At 41.8% G+C, this 22,973-nt stretch overlaps 1 protein-coding gene across 2 annotated transcripts in view; it reads left to right on the plus strand.

Moving 5' to 3' along the window:
• The first annotated feature begins 7,206 nt into the window (after positions 1–7,206).
• AHCYL2 (adenosylhomocysteinase like 2) overlaps positions 7,207–22,973 on the plus strand; it is a 170,873-nt gene continuing 155,106 nt past the window's right edge. For both annotated transcript variants that reach the window (XM_030308411.1, XM_030308412.1), the window contains exon 1: positions 7,207–7,632. In XM_030308411.1, coding sequence (XP_030164271.1) covers positions 7,270–7,632 — 363 coding nt within the window. In that variant the 5' untranslated portion in view covers positions 7,207–7,269. The remainder of the gene's footprint in view (positions 7,633–22,973) is intronic.

Here is a 22,973-nt window from a genome sequence, read left to right on the forward strand (position 1 = left end):
TAAAATACTTATAAAAGGATGCGGAATGGGATGTAGGGGGAGTTGACTGTGGGCTTTAAAAGCTCAGAAACATTACCTTTCTACCTCTGGCCATGGAGGCTGACAGACTCTAACCACGAGAGGGCACTGTGAGCTCACTTTTTGTGACTGCTTCCGAGGGTGGCAGACCGAGTTCCAGGACCCGGACACTCCCACAGCCAAGAAATCCTGCAGTATTTTTATAGGAGCACCAGCTCTCATGACTCATAGTGGTCGCTTTTCTACCAAAGCCCCTGAACTACGTCCTTGGAAGAAATACCTCAGGGTCCAAAAGGAGCTTGGTTTGGGGGACCCCCTGTGATCTGGCTGCTGCCCTGAGAACAGAAGTCTCCAGGCATTCAGTGCTGCTGCAGCAGTTTCCTCCCTCACGGGTTCCACTGGGTCCCTTCCCATCTCAGCTCAGTCGTGCATCTTCCTAGGTTGGGAGGCCTGCCTCTTTTGGTCCCGGCTTCTTTGAAGCAGTCTGGCCACTGACCCAACCCTTCCCTCTGCCTGCTGGAATTTCATTTTTGTTTTTTTTTTAACCTACAAAATTGAAAAGATACAGAAAAGCACAAAGAACAACCTAATAAACACCCATATTCCCACTACTCAGAAGATATAATTGGAAAAGTCAAATCGTTCTACAGGTCTTGTTGATTAAAACAGCTGTCTTGGGACCTGACTCCTACCGGATACCCCATCACTTCCTGTTCTTGGGAGCCAACCTATCTTATTTTATTTTATTTTATTTTATTAAAATGTCTATTCATTTTGATGGAGGTGCAGGGGCAGAGAGAGAGGAGAGAGGAGAGAGGAGAGAGAGAGAATATCCCAAGCAGGTTCCACACTGTCAGCACAAGAGAGCCCCATGCGGGGCTGGATCTCACAAATTGTGAGATCATGACCTGAGCCAAAATCAAGAGTTGGGCAGTTAACCGACCGAACCACTCAGGTGTGGTTTATTTAACCAATTTATTTTAGATGCTTCTTATGTTACTTCCATATGTCTGAACAACATGATAATACTATCTCTCTCCTTTTTTTTAATGTTTATTTTTGAGAGAAAGAGAGACTGCACAGGGGAGGGGCAGAGAGAGAGGGAGAGAGAGGATGCAAAGTGGGCTCTTTGCTGACAACAAAGAACCGATACGGGGCTCGAACTCACAAACCGTGAGATCATGACTTGAGCTGAAGTCAGTCGCTTAACCCACTGAGCCACCCAGACACCTCAGTAATACCATCTCTTGAATGTTCATTTGAGGTGTTACCATTTGACTTTTCAACATAGAGGATCAGGATTTAGCTGTTTTTCAATCTTTGCCTATAGGCAGGGGGGAAAAAAGTAGAAGGGAGGAGGTAATAGTCACAGTTTTGAAAGCTGGAAAGCAAAGGATGATGGGTAACTTAGCAGATTTGAAAAAGCAAAGTCTTAGGCAGCAGTAAGAAATAAGAAATATTCTTACTAAGCTAAGAAGCTAAGAAAGCTTCTACTGCAGCACCCCCAGAAGGCTCTGCATTGGAGGCAGTAAGTAGGCACTTCAGTAGGTAGAAATGAAAGCAGGAGGGTGGGTCCCTGGTCCCCTCCCGAACTCTGAATAGTCAGATGACTGCCTTTCTCCCACACTGGCTGATTGTTCAGTTCCTTCTCTGGGGAAGGCAAACAGAGGGTCTGTGGTATTTAATGGAATTGTCTTCTAGCTTCTCAAACTCATTTTAAGAAGTTCAGTATCTTTCTGACTCTTGAGCGCTTGTAAAATTGTTATTCTTCGACCCACTCCAGACATTTGAAGGATTGTCTCTTTGTCCCCACCCAGAATTTTGAAATTTTTTTTCTTTTTTTTTTTAATATATATTTTTAACGTTTATTTATTTTTGAGACAGAGAGAGACAGAGCATGAACAGGGGAGGGGCAGAGAGAGAGGGAGACACAGAATCTGAAACAGGCTCCAGGCTCTGAGCTGTCAGCACAGAGCCCGACGCGGGGCTCGAACCCACGGACTGTGAGATCATGACCTGAGCCGAAGTCGGTCGCTTAATCGACCGAGCCACCCAGGCGCCCCCCAGAATTTTGAAATTTTACAATGATGTATATTTACGTGAGTCTATTTTCATCTATTGGGCTGTGTACCTAATGACCCCTTTCATTGTGGAAATTCTTATGTTTTGGTTTTGGGAAATTTAAAAAATTATTTCATTGAATCACATTCCCCACCCCTCACCCCCAAACATACCATTGTCTTTGTTGCCTCTTTTTGGCACTCATATTATTCAGATGTTGGACTTCTCCAACTGGCCCTCGAAATGATTTTGTTTGTTTGTTTGTTTTTGAGTAAACTCTGCACTCGCGTGGGACTCAAATTCATGACCCGGAGATCAAGAATCACACGCTTTTCAGACTGAGCCAGCCAGGTGCCCCTTCTTCTTCCCCTCCTCTTCCTCCTCCTCCTTCTTCTTTTTAATTTAAAGAAAAAACTTATTGAAGATTGGAAAAACAATTCCTAAAAGGCCAACTTTTCCAGAAAACTGTAGCTACACAATGCATTCCATCTGTTATGTTAAAACATGCATTAGACAGACACAAATTTAAAAACCATAAAACAAGACGCCATTCTTCAACAATCTGAGCAGAGAGAAAATGCACCTTTCCTATTTTTAATTTCTTTCTCTTTTTATTTCCTGAGTTTTTAAAAATTTCTGCTACGCGCTTCATTTAAAAGTCTTATGTTTGCTTTCCGAATGTTCACTTCTTAAAATAGCATGTTCTTTCACAAATACAATATCTGAAGTCTCTGAGGATATTAATGATTTTATTTTTTTGGTCTTGATTTCTCCTTGATGCATTGCTTCTGTTTCCTCTTTGTTATTTATTTTTTCTCCTTGCTTATGTTGGTTTCTGTCTTTTGCATCGAAGGTTTTCTTCATGTATCTGATGACTGTCTGTCTGCTCATACTTAAGAGTGTGATACTAAATGTTTTTCTAGAAACTCTGTGAACATGGGTGTGGTCTTCACCAAGGGGGATCTGGCCGGCCTATTTCCTCCAGAGAATTCTCAATGTTAGTATCTTCCGGTTTTCTCTCTTGGGTTTGTCAGATACCTCAGAAGTTCTTCCAATTTCCCCCATGGAACATACATTCCTGCTTGCCAAGGTCTGGCAGCTGAAAGAGCCAAGTAGGGAAGAACTGAAATCTAAATATTTCATAAACTGCTGGCTGTAGCCTCTTCAGTCATGAGGGATAGACAATAGCTCAGTTGGCGGTGAGGGGCCTGCAGCACTTGCTTGTAGTTGGGATGAGTTTGCCCCTGAATCACAAACCTTTCCTGAATGGATTAATAGGAAAGCCAGTAAAGGTGAGACTTAAGTGGGGAATGGAGTATAAAGGCCACCTGATATCTGTAGATAGCATGCAGCTTGCAAACGGAAGAATACATAGATGGAGCATTGTAGGGACATTTGGATGAAGCTTTTCTTTAATGTTTATTTAGTTATTCAGAGGGAGAGAGAGAGAGAGCAGGTAAGGGGCAGAGAGAGAGAGAGAGAGAGGAAGAGAGAGAATCCTAAGCAGGCTCCGTTCCATTAGCACAGAGCCCATTGTGGGGCTCGATCCCACGAACCATGAGATCATGGCCTGAGCCGAAATCAAAAGTCAGATGTTTAACCAACTGAGCCATCCATGTGCCCCTGGGTGAAGTTTTAATAAGACCCTAACCCAGAGGAAGGAGATTGGTATATAGAAACACAAGGCCCCCCATATCGAGTAAGAAGTCATGGACTATATGTACTCAGTGACTGCCCAACTCCATACTTCTTACTGGACAGGTAATCTCACAATATAAAGAACTTTGACTTCTGGCCCTGAATCTGCTGCTAAATCTGAAGTGACTCTTGAGTGAATCTTTTTTTTTTTTTTAAGTTTATTTATTTATTTTGAGACAGAGAGAGAGTAGGGGAGGGGTAGTGAGAGAGAGAGAGAGAGGGAGAGAATCCGAAGCAGCCTCCACAATGTCAGCACAGAGCCGGACGCAGGGCTTGAACTCACGAACCAGGAGATCGTGACCTGAGCCAAAGTTGGATGCTCAATTGACTGAGCCACCCAGTCGCCCCTCTGAGTAAATCATTTTTTCAACTATTAATCTCATTATTTTTTGCAATGTGAGGATTAGAAGAACCTTCCAATTATACGTAGTTCTCTGGGTTTGCTATCTTCATCGGTGAGTGAAAGAAGCAAGACTCATGGCCACTATTTGTAAGAAGGAGAATATATACATAAATACATAGAATATTTCCAGAAGGATGCAGATGAAACTTAAGTGGTTGCATCCAGAGAGAGGAACTGAGGATGACTTTCTTTTCAGTAAATACTCTTGTATCTTTTGAACTTTGAAAAAAAATAATTTCATAAACTTGTGCATAATCATCCTGTCTCCAGGATGGTATTTCCCTCTTCTACGGTGCCTGGTGTCCCTCAGTAACAAAGATGGCAGAAGCAGCAAGTGCAGAGGACGGAGTTGAGAATGGTTGACGAAGGTGCCCTGATGTTTGGCTCTAACTGGTGGATGGTGCCTGGATAAATAAAGGATGAATATCACTTTCCTTCCAGTGCTCCGGCTCCTTAAGTTTTGTAACCACATCTCACTGAAGAATTAATTCCTCCCTTCAGTAATCAATTCTAGTGGCAGTCCAGGTAGGCAGCTGCTGTCCATGCACTCCGACACATGCCAGGTGGCTGTACCACAGGTCCCTTGTGTATTAGGGGGAAGAATGAAATCACTTATAGAGCTGTTAATCTCTGCTCCGACAGCTGGAGGATGAAGCTCTAGGCTGGTTCTTTAGAACAGGAAGGAAATTCTGAAAGCCACAGTGTGAAGAGAAACCTTAAGAAGCCCTTGGGTCTGGTGGACTTGTGGGCTTTGTAGAAATAGCAATCCTCAGATGCCTTCCAACACACAGTGTTAGGCATAAATGTGAAGACCAGGATACAAAAGACTCCACTCGGGGTAGAACAACTCCACAAATGAACAGATTTCCCAAGAGAGCAGTAGCACAGGGAAGTAGGGGGTCAAGGCTGATGATTTCTACCTCTTTGCCAGGGAAAATGTAGTTACTCTATACATGTCCAGAGGTATTCTGGGATTATCAGGGCTATGGCTTGCTCTCTGAACAACCATAAAACTAGAAGATCCCCTTTGCCTCAGTTTCTCTGAGAATAGAGAAGAAATAACCTAACCCATAATCTGTCACTCAATTGCATTTGAATGTATTTTTTCCTAATATTATTTACATAGTAAAATCTTATGGAATGTGGAATTCTGTCTACTGCATATTGTTTTAGCATATTATTTTATCATAAGCATTTATTTCATATATTTTATATATTCCATAATCTTATGGAATGTGAAATTCTGTCTCCACATTACTTTAGCATGTTATTTTATCATACGCATTTATTTCACTTCATCATTAAAAAAAGTTCTTTGCAAACTTGATTTTATTTTTATTTATTTTGAAACATTTCTTTAATGTTTACTATTTATTTCTGAGAGAGGTAGAGAGACAGAGTGCAAGCAGGAGAGGGGCAGAGAGAGAGAAGACAACACAGAGTCGGAAGCAGGCTCCAGGCTCTGAACTGTCAGCACAGAGCCCAATGTGGGGCTGGAATCCATGAAACGTGAGATCATGACCTGAGCCGAAGTAGAACGCTTAACCAACTGAGCCACCCAGGCACCCTGCAAACTTGATTTTATTTTTTTATTTTATTATTTTTAAAAATTTTTAGCGTGTATTTATTATTGAGAGACAGAGAGACACAGAGCATGAGCAGCGGAGGGGTAGAGAGAAGGGGAGACACAGAATCCGAAGCAGGCTCCAGGCTCTGAGCTGTCAGCACAGAGCCTGATGTGGGGCTCGAACCCACAAACTGTGAGATCATGACCTGAGCCGAAGTAGGTTGCCTAACCAACTGAGTCACTCAGGCGCCCCGCAAACTTCCTTTTAAAGGCTGTAACCATTCCCCTATCGCTGGACATTAAAGCAGTTTCAGTATCTTTTTGTCACTAAAAATGAAACCAGTATACGTCTTTGTAGTTACACCCTTTAACATAAAAGTTTGATCTGGCAAACTTACCTTGGCATCAATAAACAATCTAAAACCTCGGAAAAAAACCCATAAAAGTACAAAGAAAGTTAAAAAAAAATCATCTCAAAGCCCATCGGTTAAGGAAGTCACTGCTCACATTTATTTAATATTCCTCTCCGCTTATGTATTTATTCGAATTTCATATTATTTCTCTAGTAGAATCAATAGGTCAGAAGATTTGGCCTCGCTTAAAGCTACCTGTTATTCCTTAGTTTGGAAATTTCTTTTTTTTCTTTTCTTAGTTTTTAAATTTCGGCCTAGTGATACCTAACTACTTTTTTAGACTGATTTTAAACTTCCAAACTCAAAATGTGCCAGAAATTGCCACATCAGGTAAGGTCCTATTTTTATTACTTCTATAAACATTCCCGTTTAAGTCCAGAAAGGTTTCAGGGTCCAGATTTCACAGAAATATAAAAACCAAGCTACTTTAAGCTGGAGGCCAGCGCTCTCTTCACGTGACGCCGCCGCTTTTCCTTTAAATGCCTGGTCACGTGATCGCAGACGTGTACAGACGGAGGAAATTTACGCTGTCAGGGTAGGGAGTCATTCCTCCCCCACCTTCCCAACCCTAGGGTTCTTGGCTTTCCCTTCCCGGAAGCCGCAACTCCTCAGGAGACTTTCTTCCCCATCCCCTTAGTCGTGTCACACCTACTCTCAGTCCTTTCCTTCCAGTTAGTCCCCGGTGCTAGAGCTCTGTCTTTCTCACAGTATCCCACTAGCCAGAGGCAGGGCGACGGGGACTACGACTCCCAGGAGGCATTGCGGACCCCGCCCCTGGGGGCGCGCAGTGTAGGCTGGGGGCTGAGGTCCCACGGTCGTCTCGCCGCGTGCTGCCTGGAGCAAGCGCACTACAGGTTCCGTGGCGCCTCGCGCGCGAGGCGTGCAGGGCCAGGCCGGGGCGGGGCGGGGCCGGGCGGGGTGGGGCGGGACAGGCTGGGGCTGGCTGGCCGGCGGGCGGGCGGGCAGGCGGGCGGAGGAAGGGGGTGGGAGCGGAGGCGATGGAGGGGAGGAGTGGGGGAATGGGGGAGGGAAGGGGAAGGGAGGCGGGAGGCGGGGCCGAGCTGGAGCCGGAGCTGGAGTCAGAGCCGGCGGTTGCAGTGGAGGCGGTGATGTCGGTGCAGGTCGTGTCAGCAGCGGCTACCGCGAAGGTGCCTGAGGTGGAGCTGAAAGACCTGAGCCCCTCCGAGGCGGAGCCGCAACTGGGACTGAGCACGTCGGCTGTGAGCGCCATGGCCCCCCCGGCAGGCGGCGGGGACCCCGAGGCTCCAGCCCCCGCCGCGGAGCGGCCCCCGGCCCCTGGCCCGGGCTCGGGGCCCGCCGCCGCTCTCAGCCCAGCCGCCGGGAAAGTGCCTCAGGCGTCGGCCATGAAGCGGAGCGACCCTCATCACCAGCACCAGCGGCACCGAGACGGCGGCGAGGCCCTGGTCAGCCCCGACGGCACCGTCACCGAGGCGCCGCGCACAGTCAAGAAGGTACTGGGGCCGGGCTGCCTCTCGCGGAGAGAGGGAGGGAGGGGGAACCGCAGATGGTCGCGGCATGGCAGCACCACCCTCCACGCCCTCTCTTCCGATCATACAAGCCCGGAGAGCCCTTTTCCCCTGAAACCCACTCGCTGAGAGATGCCCCCACCTGCCCCCAGTTATGGGGAGCGAAGACTCCAGGTGGCACGGGAGTACTTCGCTATGAATAACATGGAGGTAGCGCTCTCCGCTACTACTTAGACTAGGCAGGGGAGGAGAGGCACCTCATACTATCCTTCGCCTGAGCACCCAGCATGCTCCCATGTGTTATTTTCCAGACTATTCAGGGAAAAGACCCCGATGGTGTAGAAAAATCTTACCGCTTGTGAGAGTTCACCCAGCAGTAGGGTGGAAACATCTTTTCTGTTTGGAGGACGAGTAAGTAGTAGTTAACCTGCCCTGAAATCCTCAGTTGTCTGGTTTCTGCACAGATGATGACTTTCTGCCTTTCTGTGGCCAACCGCTTCTTTAGAGCAGTTACTGATGCTGTGCCCTTCATTCCAGATACTGCAGTATCCTTGCATCTTCTCTGAATGTAGAAGGGTAATGGAGAGAGTCTCTTCACTCTTTTCTCTTCAGAGGTTCCTCCCCTCTGCCTAGTAGTTGGCCACCAGAATTATTAGACTGTGCATGAAGAGAATGATTGTTTTGTTGGTTCCTTACGATCTGGAAGTGTTAGGAAGAGATGCTTCTACTTTGGGAAAAGGCGATCATGGTGAGGCTGGCTGTCTCAGCTGTCAGCTTCTTTCAGACATAGTTTTGAAGAGCCAGTAGTCTCAGAACACCAAGTGAGCTTAGATGTGTGATATTCCAGTATTACCCTTACAATGGCTATCCATGGTATGTCTCACCTCTCATAAAGCTAAATCAGCACAGGAAAACGGGCGAGTGTCGGAAAAGACAGAGATATGGATCACATAAAAAGGGATTTATGGTCTAATTTCCAAGGCATAATATGAACACAGTGATTTATGGTTTTTTTTTTTAAATTGTTGTGAATGATATTTAATTGCTTCATCAGAAGAAGAGCTGTAAAGTGATGTGAAGTCTGCATTCGTATTACTGTGTAAAACTCAGCTGAATTGGAACCCTGGATCCAGCCTAACTTTTGTTGTAATAGTCTCATGATTAAGGTATGAAGCAGATAACCCTTTCATTCTAATTCCCTAGATATAGGTGATAGATGATGTCAGATGTAAGACTGAAGGAATTTGTTTAATTATGCTTTAGGACAGTGTCCAGGTCATTTGCAGAGTGAAACTCCTCTGGGAGGAATTGTAGGAGGCAGCACAGGTCCCAGGGCTGGTAGTACCTAGCATGAGTCTGGAAATCGGAAATATTTCTGACTGGTTGAGTTGCTTTCTCACTTTGGCCAAATTTTTTTCCTGTGATTAGGGATCTTTTTGTGTAAAATTCTGTAATTTGAATTCTAATAATTTGAATAGATCTCTTGACTGTAAAGATTGTTTAACAAATTACTTTTAGGGCATAGGATTTACAGACAGGCAAACCTGGGTTTCAATACTAGTATCCTCACTAACTAGCTTTTGGGTAATTTCTAAATTTTCCGAATCTCTTAGTTTCCTCTGTTATAAAATGTAAATACTAATATGATTGAAGATTAGAAATATTTGTAAAGGGCTTTAGCATAGAACTTGGCACAAGTACCAAGGGCTTAAGAGATGATGGCTATTATTATTAAGGACGATTTTATTTTATTCCTCCCCCAACTGTGGATTAAGTGCATGCCACCATGACCTCGTCTGAAAGGCACACTCAGTTCAATAGACTTTATATAAAGAAGTTAAAAAATCACAGGTCAGCATGTCAATCTATTTTTCTTAAATCTAGATGTGCTTCTTGACCATTTTCCTTGTTGTTGAACCACCTTCTTCCTGTTTTTTTCTAGCATCAAAATGTAGGTTCCATGATTCTAGATTTACTCAGCAGCCTCAAGGCTATGGAAGACAGGGCTGAGCTTGCCTTACAACGTTAATTGCAAACAAAAAACAACTTTTGCTGGAAGTTGAGCAAATGAAACTCTGGGCAAGGATACAGCTGTATGACACAACCAAAGGCATTGCTGAGCTCCTTTTGGGGGACAGAATTTTCAACTTTCTTGATATTGAATTGGCTAAATTAAGTGCACGAGACTGCCCGTTTTTCCCCAGATTGAAAGTCACCTCGTTAAGAGACTGCAGTGTGACATTTTGATTTGTTGCCTCTTTCTTGATTCTTAGATTGTTTATTTAATCATTCTTACCTTGACACCTTTCTGCTTTTGCTGTAGGGAGCGATTGGGGGGTATTAGATCTTGAAATAGCTACTTTTGGCTATGTAATTGGTGACCGTAGCTTTTATTTTGTAACTGTCACATACAAGCTTATTTATCTTAAGTCACATTTTAGTTGATGGTTTCCCTTACTCTGTTCATGTATCTGTCATCAGTTTTCTCTGATCAGTTACTCTGCTCAGCCACACGAGGGAAATAAACTTTTTGTAAGAGCCAGAATTCCCAAGTGCAGTAGTTAATAAGAATGAGCATATGGTATGCAGATTACTTAGTCACATCTTATCTTTGACTCCTACCTTCATCATGTAACTTGCGGTGCTGTGGGGACCAGATCTTGTTATTGTGGCTATTGTATATTTGTATTAACGTCTTTCTTCATAAGTTCACGTTCGGTGAACCCGACAAACCAAAAATCTCTGTAAGAAGTGATTTGTGGAATCGGAAGATAAATTTCAAGTGAATGCAGTAGTAGTAGTTGAGAGGGTTTCTTCCCTGTGTTCTTGAAAATGGGGTAATAAGAATGTCATAGCACATTTCTCACGGCAGGGGAAACAAGGCAGGAGAGGATTTATTTCAGGAAAGTTAAAACTTTCTGACAGTAAGGCTGCAAGCCTCAGAACTGTAACTCGTTTGTGCTTACATCAGTATTGGTAATGACCATGTTCGAGCAGTCTTTTTTTTTTTTTTCTTTTTCCTTTTTGGCAAACGTATCCACTTTGCACTGGATTTGTTGCTGTCAGCAGAGAATGAGTTGAGCCATGTTAGTTCTTTCTTGCCCTGAATTCTTTAAGCTCTTGATTTGGTTAATTATAGATCACTAAAACGGAACCTTTTGGATGCAGGCATGGTATTGTGGGAGCAGTATGACTCTTTTTGCCAGTTAGGAAAGTACAGGCTTGCAAAATGTTCATTAAAACAATTGGCAGAATGATCCTAATATGGTTTACCATCAATTGACCTTTTATATTCCAGGAAATGTTAGAAGCATTTTTCTTTTTTTCTTTATTTTAGAGAAAGAGCTTGTGAGTGCAAGCAGGGGAAAGGGGCAGAGGGAGAGAGAGAGAGAAGTATCCTAAGCAGTGCAGAGCCTAACATGGGGCTTGATCCCTGGGATCGAGACCTGAGCTGAAATCAAGAGTCTGTCGCTTAGGGGTGCCTGGGTGGCTCAGTTGGTTAAGTGTCCGACCTCGACCTCGGCTCAGGTCATGATCTCATGGTGTGTGAGTTCAAGCCCCTCATGGGCTCTGTGCTGACAGCTCAGAGCCTGGAGCCTGCTCTGGATTCTGTGTTTCTCTCTCTCTCTGCTCCTGCCCTGCTCACACTCTGTCTTTGTCTCTCAAAAAGTGAGTAAACGTTATAAAAAAAAAAAAAAAAAAAAAAGGTCTGTCCCTTAACCGACTGAGCCACCCAGGCACCCTTATAGGCATTTTTCTAATCCTGACAATAGCACATTGAGATATAGGTGGCATTATCTCCATTTTACAGATAAGGAAATGGGGTTCTGAGAGGTAAAGTGCCTTGCCCAAGATTATACATCCAGCAAGCTGCAGAGCTAGGACTTAAATCTGTTTTAAACCTTTGCTTGTTTCCAAAACCTATGTCCTTTTTATTTATTATACCATACTGATTCTTTCTAAATTCTTAGATGCTGGATTCTGGCCTTCTCCCAGAAGTGTTTCAGAATACTTAGTGACCTCTAAGGTATGCCTGTCTGCCCTAAGGTTTAGGCCATTCAAAAGCAAAGTTAAGGAGGGTCTGAGTCAGGGTTCTAGGAATAGGAGAGAAAAATAAATGTACAAATGTAGAACCTCAAAAAATTGTAAAATTATAAGGAAGAAGCGCATCTTACATATATAAAAAGGTGTTTCAAGATGAATGATGCATTTTCACATTAGTAATCTGAGAAATTTATCCTTATTTTTAAAGTTATAGGGGCGCCTGGGTGGCTCAGTCGGTTAAACGTCTGACTTTTGCTCAGGTCATGATCTCATGGTCTGTGAGTTCGAGCCCCGTGTCGGGCTCTGTGCTGACAGCTCAGAGCCTGGAGCCTGCTTCAGATTCTGTGTCTCCCTCTGTCTCTGACCCTCCCCCGTTCATGCTCTGTTGCTCTCTGTCTCAAAACTAAATAAACATTAAAAAAAAAAAAATAAAGTTATAAGTAAATCTGGAGTACCTGAAGAATATGCTCTTCCTTTCTGTCCCACTAATAGTTTTCTCCCTGTTCTTTAACTCTCACTTTCTCTGTGAATCAGTCTCTAATTAGGCGTTTTGAAAATTAGAAGGAGAAGCATACTGTTATGTATTCCAGCTGTGTACCAGGTACTGTATCAGAGAGCCTTGCATACATTGTTTTAGTTAATCCTCCTATGAGCTCTCCTTGTTTTATTGAGGAAACAGAGCTGAAGAGATTAAGGAATTTGTCTCAAGGTTCCACATTTAGTAATGTGATGGAGCTAATAGAACTCTACTCTGATGCAAAAGCCCAGACTCTTGCTTTTCAGTTGAAGTTTCATTTCTCTGTTCAAAGCTCAGATTGAGGGGCGCCTGGGTGGCGCAGTCGGTTAAGCGTCCGACTTCAGCCAGGTCACGATCTCGCGGTCCGTGAGTTCGAGCCCCGCGTCGGGCTCTGGGCTGATGGCTCAGAGCCTGGAGCCTGTTTCCGATTCTGTGTCTCCCTCTCTCTCTGCCCCTCCCCCGTTCATGCTCTGTCTCTCTCTGTCCCAAAAATAAATAAACGTTGAAAAAAAAAAAAGCTCAGATTGAATATTTTATTTTGTTTTGTTTTGTTTTGTTTTGTTTTGTTTTGTTTTAGAGAGCGTGTGAGCAGGGGAGGGGCAGAGAGGGAGAGGGAGAGAGAGAGAATCCCAAGCAGGACTGACAGTGCGGAGCCTGACATGGGACTCGAACTCACAAACTGCGAGATCATGACCTGAGCCGAAACCAAGAGTTAGCCACTTAACCACCTGAGCCACCCAGGCGCCCCATCAGATTGAATCTTTTAAATTTTAGTTAATTTGTATATTTTTTTGTGGATGTTTTTGTTATTTCACCAACAGGCAATTTCTTTTTATTTATTGAGGTTGTTTCATGGTGTATATACCATATATTTATTTGAACACTTACGAGTTTTCTGAGAATGCAGCCCTTATTTTATATTAGTATGATTTATGAATTCTATTCTCCTTACTCCTGGGAAAGACTGAACATTAGGAATCTGGGAGGTTCCTCAGAGCTGAAGTAGCAGTTGTGTATTTGATGTCTTGTCCAGCTAATTGAAGAAATGGATATAGTTCATGAAAAAGAGAGTTTCTTTATTACAGAAAATGTTTCTCTACCCCACAATGAAAGGGGGGAGAAAAGATTTATTGGAAACTTTATTTAGACTCTTTGTTGAGTTTATAAAGAATATGCAGTTTCTCTCATGGTACCTTTGTTTAAAAAATTGAGAAATGTACAACTGAGGTGGATGGGAGAACAGTCTTAACAGTTGCCTCGATCCATCACCCTGCTATTGTGTTCAGGTGGTATGTACAATTAGAGGAGCTGAAATTCCATTTACCCACTAAGAGGTTAAGTAAGCTTGATCAGGTTTCTCGGGAATTTGTAGTAGCTTTTTATACTGTGAACGACCTATGGCCTGAGAGTGAGAGAGCAGAGCTGAGGAGAAAGTGGTGGATTGAAATTTTTTTTGGTAACGGTTCTGAGTCTAAAACTATTTTGATTAAACTAAATAATTTAAGACATGATGTGTATGATCTGCAGTCTCCTCTTTTCCAGCTATATTCTGCAACAGTTCAATTAGCCGTTTTCCTTCTTGGACATTGGACACTTGGACGGCGTTAATAGCTGGTGATTTCCTATCCTTTTCTTTAAGGGTCTATCAATAGAAATGTATTGGTTTGGAGCCCAGGGTTTTTTGGGTTTTTTTTTTTTTTTTTTTTGGCTCAGAACCTATATTAAGGATGGAGACAGAGGTTCTAGAGCTGGTTGAGTTTCTCTGAGTATAAATCAGACTTTTCCTTAAAGCTTTTCTGAATACTGCAGAGCTGTCATTGAGAGTTAAGTAACCTGAGGCTAAAACTGGCTTCATCTTCCCTATAAACTTAATCTCCTGCAGTGCTCCATGTGAACCTTTTTGATCACTCTAACAGAGTTGATGCTGTTGACTACCTTTTTTTAGAAGCTCTTCCCTTGGCTTCAGTTATGACTCTTCACTTGTGGCTACCATTTACTGAATACTTTACTCTCTGCCCGGCAGCTATCTCATCTCATTTAATCCTCATCACCACTTTATCAGATGAATATTATTCTCTTTATTTTAGAGATGAGAAAATACAGGCTCAAAGAGAATAATTAACTTGCTCAAGGCTTTGCCAATCTGTGATGCCTTTGGGGTTAGTGAGATGCCCATAGCAACAGTGGGAGGCTTTGCCACACTGCCAGCCCCCTCCATCTCTGACTGTTCTCCCATGTGAAATCTGCTTAAATTATTGCTGCTGCTGTTAAGACCACTCTGCAACCTTTGGGATCTCAGAATCTGTTCTCAGAGAGAAGGCCTAAACCATCATGCCTCACATCCCTGTTTACCTCAATCACTGTCTGACATCCAGTTACCCATTATTTTCTAATACTCATTCCCTACCACTCTCTTCATCCTCTCAGCTAATCCAGTTCCCCCAAATCTTTCCACCATGTCCTCTACAACTTCCCCCTCCATTGTCAGTAAATCCCCATGTAGTATCAGCCTCTAGCAGCAAGATCAAGCTACAGGGGCAACAATGGGGGCCCTGTTCGTGTGGCACCTGGTATCCAGAACTGTAATGGTATAGCTCAAGCTGCAGCATCTCCTGCTTGACATTAGCCATCACATCTTTGCCAAGCCCATTCTGTGTGTGATTTGGGGTGCTCTTTTTAGCTGTGTAGTCCCAAAGCAGCTTTTCCGCTCTGAGAGTTGAACCATGGAGCTGAGAGTTGTTAGAGGAAATCAGAAAACCAAGCAGATTGATGTCACTGTGAATTCATAATTGTCAACCTCGTGTGCATAATCAGCATTGCCTAACAATGTTACACATTTCTCTAGTAAGTTCACTTTCCTACTCACTGCAAATGACTGTTTCAGGCCATCTCTATATCCCGTCTTTCATGTGTTCTTTTTAAATCAGTGATATGCCTTATACTTTAGTACAAAAACAGAAGCCCGCCCCCCCCCCAAAGGAAATGCCTTCATCTTTATACTTCTCCAATTGACAAACCCACCTGCAATTGGGGCTCATCTTTTTCTCCTTACCTCCTGTTGGATAGAGGAAGCATCCTTCATTCTGCCAGAGACCTGTCTCTTTCAGGTGCTCTTACCACATTCTCCTGTCTTCTTAAAGAACTTTTTCCTTTGATTATTTTCTCTTTCTACTAAAGCCTTTCCTACAGTCTTCCAATTTGTGCTAATCTCTCCCATTTTGAAAACCCTGTCCTCTACCCCCCATATCTCCTTTCTGCTTCTATCCTTTCTATTTCCTTTCACAGCTAAGCTTCTTAAAGGGGTTTTCGTCACATACTATATACAGTTTTTCTTTCCACAAACTCTTTAACCCACTCCTACCTTAATGCTCTGACCAGAATAAGATCTTCTTGCTAAAGTTGCTAATATCCATCAGACTGGGAAACATGGTGGTCTGATTTTTCAGTCCTCATCAAGACCTCTTGGTAGGTCTTACCCAAACTTCTTACCCAAACACTTTCCTCTCTTGGCTTCCACAACACTGCCCTTTACTGTTTTCCTCTCACTTCTCTGGGTGCTCCTTCTCAGTCTCCTTTGTTGGCTTTCTCCTTTATCCTGAGCCCTCTGTTCTTTCCATTGTGTTTTCTTCCTAAATCATCCACATCATTCCTATGCCTTTAAGTATCATCTACATCCCAACAACTCCCCAAATTATTTCTTTAGCCAAGATCCCTCTCCTGAATGCCAATTTTGTGTGTGTCCAAATGCCTACTTGCGGTTGCACTTCAAAACTAACATGAACAAAGTGGGTATTTTTATCTTTCTGTCTGATTCCCAAAATATATTCTTGTTTTCTTACGTTAGTTAAGATGTTTACATTGTTTACATTGTTTTTTCTTTCTTTTAAAAAAATTGTGTTTAATTGCACAAGTAATGCCTAAGTATTTTCTTACAAAATAATTCAGTCTAATGAAGCAGAAGTCCTTCCTTGGCCCTCAGCAAGTCTCATTGCCCTCCTCAGAAGTGACTCCTGCTATCAATTTCTTTCTTGACTTTTTTTTTCTGACCTTACATTCAGAGTTGTGCATAGAGAAATTTGTAGTTTTATAATAACTTGTACATAAATAAAGCATACTATATGTTTGCAGGTTGTTTTTTTTTTCACTTGGAGTTCTTTCCATATCAATATACACAGATCTATCTCAAGTCTTTTTAACCCTGAATTGACTTCCGAAGTCCATAGCATTGTTCTTTATTAAATCATTCTTCTGTTGATGCACATTTAACTTAATATTTTTTCTTTATAGACAGTGCTGTTGTAATTACCTGTATGCATTTTTGTGTGTGTGCATGTGTAAATGTTTCTCTAAGGTAGATGCCTAAAAGTAGAATTCTGATGTTGAAAGATATCTACGATTTATTTCTTTATTTCTTTCTTTATTTAAATTAAAAAAAAAATTTTTTTTTCAATTTATTTTTGAGAGAGAAGCAGAGCACAAGCAGGGGAGGGGCAGAAAGAGGGACACAAAGAATGTGAAGCAGGCTCCAGGCTCTGAGCTGTCAGCATAGAGCCCGACGCAGGGCTTGAACTTGTGAACTGCGAGATCATGACCTGACAGAAAGTCGAACACTTAACCCACTGAGCCACCTGGGCACCCCGAAAGACATCTACATTTTAACAAAATTTTTTTTAATGTTTATTTATTTTTGAGAGAGAGAGAGCACAAGCAGAGGAGAGACAGAGAGAGAGGAGGACACAGAATCCGAGGCAGGCTCCAGGCCTTGAGCCGTCAGCACAGAACCTGACTCGGGGCTTGAACTCATGAGCTGTGAGATAATGACCTGACCCGAAGTCAGACACTCAACCAACTGAGCCACCCAGGTGCCCCTACATTTTAAACTTAATGCTGCCTTCAAAAATGTAGTACCATTTTACACATCAATTAACTATAAACAAGGTAACCTTTTCACCACATCTTTACCAACCACTGGATTTACATCTTTCATGAGGAAAATCATTTACTGTTTTTATTAGCATTTTTTCTGCTTAACAGTATTTATGAGTGACTACTATGTGCCAAGTGCTAGGGATACAGCAGTGAATAAATTAGAGGAAGATCTCTGCCGTCTTCATGTTGGCTTGTAGGAATTCTTTATGTTTTGGATATTAATTATGTATATGTTGCAAGTATTTTTTTTCTGTTTTATTTCTTATTGACTTGTGACTTTATGATTTTAGAAGTTTTTCTAAAATTTAAAAGAAAGAAAGGAACACTTAGGTGGCTCAGTTGGTTGGGAGTCCAACTCTTGATTTCTGCTCAGATCATGATCCCAGGGTTGTGGGATTGAGCTCCAAGCCCCACGTCGGGCTGCATGCTAAGCTTGAAGTCTGCTTAAGATTCTCTCTCTCTCTCTCTCTCTCTCTCTCTGTCTCTCTCTTTCTCACCCCGCCCTTCTGCTCCTCACCCCCACTCACTCGTGCATGCTCAATCTCTTGCTCTCTAGAAAAAAAGTTTTTACATAGTCACATTGGGCATTGTTTTCCTCTATGGCTTAAACATTTTGTGTCTTAGAGTGGCATTTTCTACCCCAGGCTTATAAACAAATTATTTTATATTTTCTTCAACTGTTTTTATGGCTGTGTTTATTATATTTTGGTCCTCAGTCCATCTGGAATTCATTTTGTTTGTAATGTAAGATAGGGATTATTTGGTTGTTGTTGGGTTTTTTTTTTGTTTTTTTTTTTGTTTTTTTTTTATTTTGAGATATATATAGAGAGAGGTAATCCAAAGCAGACTCTGCACTTTCAATACAGAGCCCACTGTGAGGCTTGATCCCACGAACTGTGAGATCATGACCTGAGCTGAAGTTGGATGTCCAACTAACTGAGCCACCCAGGCACCTCGAGATAGGGACTACTTTGTGATGTAAGATAGATCTATTTGTCCCCAAATAAAATTTAATATTTTACTTTTTTGGGTTTGTTTTCTATGTTTTTCTCTTTAACTTGTCCTTCTTCACTGTTCTCATTTCTTTACTTTTACCTAGACACATAGAAGTAACTTCTGATTGAAGACTGTTTAACTCAAGAATGGCACTAAAAATTTGCCATCCTTGTACTAAGTGCTTGTAATGAGTAATTCATAGAAGCACTTGCTATTGTAGCAAATTTTACATATTTATAAGCATAATTATGTTTGTTCTTGTTTAGTGGATATAGATTTATGTTTTTTTATAGAATTTGGAGCCTCGATGATACCTCAGATACACATCCTATGCAGCAGTGGTCTACAGAGGAACTCCCCTTCTGCAGTTATACTAAGTTGGAAAAATGTGTGGTCCTTTTCCAATATGACACCTTATTTTTTTTTAAGTCATTGCCAGGAACTGAATACATAATAGGGAGAAGGAGATTATAGGAAGAAGAAATTTTGCCCTCATTGCATAATTGTGTGCATTCACATTTCATTTTTTTTGTTTCTATCTTCCAAAGGTAGACATTACCTGCTCTAGGTTAAAGACAGACTTCTCTTCCTACCAGGTAAATAAAGTGTCTTCTTCAATAAAATTGTTGGATAAAGCTTGACTGAGTCTAGTCTTGGGTGACTCTGCTTTGGGAGACAGAAATAGAATAGGAATTTTTATTATATTCATACCTATTGTTTGTATAAGGAAGAAAAAAGATGATTGGTCTAATGCTAATTCCTTTTTAGGACCTTTGCTGGACTATATTATAGAAACAGGGAAGCACCTTTACTACTTCTGAATACTTCTCTAATAATCTCCCCTAATGTATTGTGAACTACTTTTGTGCAAAAAAACCTTTTATGTTCTGTGAGCTAAACACTGCTAAGTGGTAGGACTATTAAATCAGCAAAATATCATTCTTGCTCTCAAGGAGAGGGTAGGGAATCTAGATATGAAAATAAATAAATACAGTCTGATGTGATATGAGCAATACTGGAAGCAGGAATCATTGCAGTTTGAAGAGTTCAGTATTGAAATGGGGTGTATCACCTTGGGAAAAGTACTTGGCTGCCTACCCAACAGGTTTCACAGTGTAGCAGAACCTTTTTGAAATTTCCATGTTCTAGCTTTACAAGTTCTGAAATTCACATTTTTAGTACACTTAGAGGTCATTCACTTCTTAGGCTCATTCAAAACAAACTCACAAGAGATGTGTATGTAAAACAAAATGGTAATTTCTTAGATGTAGAATGCTCACGCTGATGTGATATACATGCCGGCAGAGGATACTCTGGAAAATCTACCTAGGAAGTGTAGTTAGAGGCAGTTTATTAAGTTTGGAATCCTTTAGGTCCTTGCTACTCAAACTGGTCCATGACCAGAAGCATTGACATCTCCTGGGAGCTTGTTAGGAATACACAATCTCAGGCAACTCTGGTTCTGTGTTAGTGTGTACCCACCAGAACCTTAGTTTTTTATTTGTTGTGTAATACTGGCTTGGCAGTTGGTCTTATTTCATGCTTCTTTTCTGAAACCTCAGAGTAGAGAGGCAGGAAAATCATTTTCCGGTTTTTTGGAAGGGTAGATATGTATAATAAAGCTTGTTACAAGACTTGTAATAAAATACTTGATAGACACAGAGTCCTAGAAACACAGATGAGCACAGATACACAAAAACAAACACATCCAGAGATCCCTTACATGAAACAGAACCCCTCACACCCCTCTACCCAGACCCTTCGTACACACAGACCCATACCCACACCCACAGAGAGACTCCGTGTATCTCCATAGAGAGTCCCCAACAGTTACCCACAGAGATACCCCTCACAGAACCACGTACACCCCGGACCCACCCCCCAACAGAGATACACACATGCACATTGACACTCAATAAGTAATGCTAAGAACTCAAAGATTTTCATGAGACTTGAGTAGTTTTTTCCATATTTTGAGGAGAAAGGACAAGTATACTCTTTAAAGTACTTTTAACTGAGGCAGAAATGTAGCAAAAAACAGACAGGCTGCCATTGGGTCTGCACAACCGTGAATGTTGCAAAGCCATTTTTATTTGAATTCCTGTTTCTGGAACTGCTTGTTCCTGGGCATCATTTTCAGTTTGATGTACTTATCATGCTTGGATGGAAAAGTCATTCTCTTATTATCTCTTAGGAGTTTGCATCCTAGGTTGCTGGTTAAGCAGAATTCCATGTTCAGTTCCTCTTGGTACTAACGGACACGCTCCGCAATGCGTGAATCTGCCCAGGATTGGAAGATCCAGAAATACTGCACCTACGTGGAGGACTCATACTGAGTCCTCGGTGGGTGTGTGGGTCTGAAGAATGTAGGGCAGAGAGGGAAAATTATGTTAAAACTAGAAAGAGGTGTAATTTTGGTCTTCTTACCTCTTGGCTCATTCATAGTATGGATTTGCATAAGACCTGTGATGAAACTTAGGATGACTCAGGGGGATAATTTAGTTGTAAGTTAAAAGATTTTTAAACTATGCTGATATTGGCAGAGGATGGCACGTTGATTGTGTTGGTTGATAAAAGAGATGACTGGTATCAACATAGCCAGATTTTTTAGTTCCTTGGGCAGCATTCTGTGAGAAGAATCTTGTTAGGGAAAAGGAGACTCTGACACGTACAGCATGTTTCTGCCTAAATACTTGAAAGTTTCTATCACAATAAGGGAGTTAGGCACCAGAGAGACATTGCTAGAATAGTTTTACAAATGTAGGTTCCAAAAAGATAAATATTTTTCTCTTGCTGTCTGGTACATGTACATGTTTTCATTTGACCAAAAGCCTGTTAAATTTTTTTTCAAGCATATGGAAGAGTACCGAGAAGATTGAACACTGCCCAATTTAACAAATGTTAGAATTTTGCAAAATTTTCTGTAAATACTTTTTTTTTTTTTTATTTTTTTTTTTTTTTAAATTTTTTTTTTCAACGTTTATTTATTTTTGGGACAGAGAGAGACAGAGCATGAACGGGGGAGGGGCAGAGAGAGAGGGAGACACAGAATCGGAAACAGGCTCCAGGCTCCGAGCCATCAGCCCAGAGCCTGACGCGGGGCCCGAACTCACGGACCGCGAGATCGTGACCTGGCTGAAGTCGGACGCCCAACCGACTGCGCCACCCAGGCGCCCCTGTAAATACTTTTAAAGACCTAAAACATTGTAGATAAAATTGTAGAGCCTTTTGTACCCCTCCTCTATTCCCTTTCTTTTCTTTTCCTCCATCACAGTGGTAAATGCTGTCTAAACTTTGCTATTTATTATTACCCTTCATGTTTTAACAGCTTTGCTGTATATTATCAATATCAATTGTATGTCAATAATATATAGCACTGTTTTGTGTGTTTATAAACTTAACATAACGTGATACTGTAGAGTAGATACTATTCTGCAACCTACTTTTTCCACTCATCTTTATTTTGAGTTTTATTTTATTTTTATTTTTATTTATTTTTTTATTTTTTTTATTTTTATTTATTTATTTTTTTTATATATATGAAATTTATTGACAAATTGGTTTCCATACAACACCCAGTGCTCATCCCAAAAGGTGCCCTCCTCAATACCCATCACCCACCCTCCCCTCCCTCCCACCCCCCTATTTTGAGTTTTAACCAATCCAATACATGTAGATTTTCTAGTTGAGTCATATGTAGTGCTTCATTGTGTGACTGTATCGCAGTTTACCCATTCCCTATTAATGTTTTCTCTTTTTTTTTTTTTTTTGAACTGGGGTGAACATCCTTAAATCATGTTTTCTTACCATGTATAATAGTTTCTCTAGGGTATATATCCCATAAGCAGAATTGCCTAAGGTATACCAACTTTACCAGACTCTCCCAAGTTGCTTTCTAAAGTGTTTTTTTGGGGGCGCCTGGATGACTCAGTCGGTTAAGCGTCCAACTTGGTCTCAGGTCATAATCTCACTGTTTGTGGGTTTGAGCGCCATATCGGACTCTGTGCTGACAGCTCAGAGCCTGGAACCTGCTTTGGATTCTGTGTCTTCCTCTCTCTCTGCCCCTCCTTCGCTCATGCTCTATCTCTTGCTCAAGAATAAATAAACATCGGGGCACCTGGATAGCTCAGTCGGTTAAGTGGTTAAGTGTCTGACTTCAGCTTAGGTCATGACCTTGCAATCCATGAGTTTAAGCCCCACATTGGGCTCTGTGCTGACAGCTCAGAGCCTGGAGCCTGCTTTGAATTCGTTGTCTCCCTCTCTCTTTCCCCCTCCCTTGTTCATGCTCTGTCTCTTTTTCTCAAAAAATAAAAATTAAAAAAAAATAAAGTGGTTCTATTAATAGTTGTTTTCTGAATCCTTAATAATATGTGGTATTGTCAGATATTAAACCTGTGGCAGTCTGGTAGAGTTGTGAAATGATACCTCATTTAATTAACATTTCCTTGGATATTGTGGGACTGAGCATCTTTTAATATGTCTGTAGCCCATTTGGATTTCCTTATTTGTGAAATGTCTATATTCACGCATATCCTTTCTTATTTTTCTACTTATTTTTTTTAAATGTTCTTGTTTATTTATTTTGGAGAGAGCGAGAGAACGTGAGTGGGGGAGAGGCAGAGAGAGAAGGAGATAGAGAATCCTGAGCAGGCTCTGCTCCATGAGACCCTGGGATCATGACCTGAGCTGAAATCAAGACTCAGAAACGCAGCCGATTGAGCCACCCAGGTGCCCCTCTTTTCCTATTTTTCTTTTGGGGTCTCATTGGTTTTCTTACTGATTTAGAAAAGTTCTTCATATATATTTGTTCTAATCCTGTATCAGATATTTGTGTTGCAAA

This window comes from Lynx canadensis, chromosome A2 (genome assembly GCF_007474595.2).
Source record: "Lynx canadensis isolate LIC74 chromosome A2, mLynCan4.pri.v2, whole genome shotgun sequence".
In the NCBI taxonomy this organism is placed as follows: Eukaryota; Metazoa; Chordata; class Mammalia; order Carnivora; family Felidae; genus Lynx; species Lynx canadensis.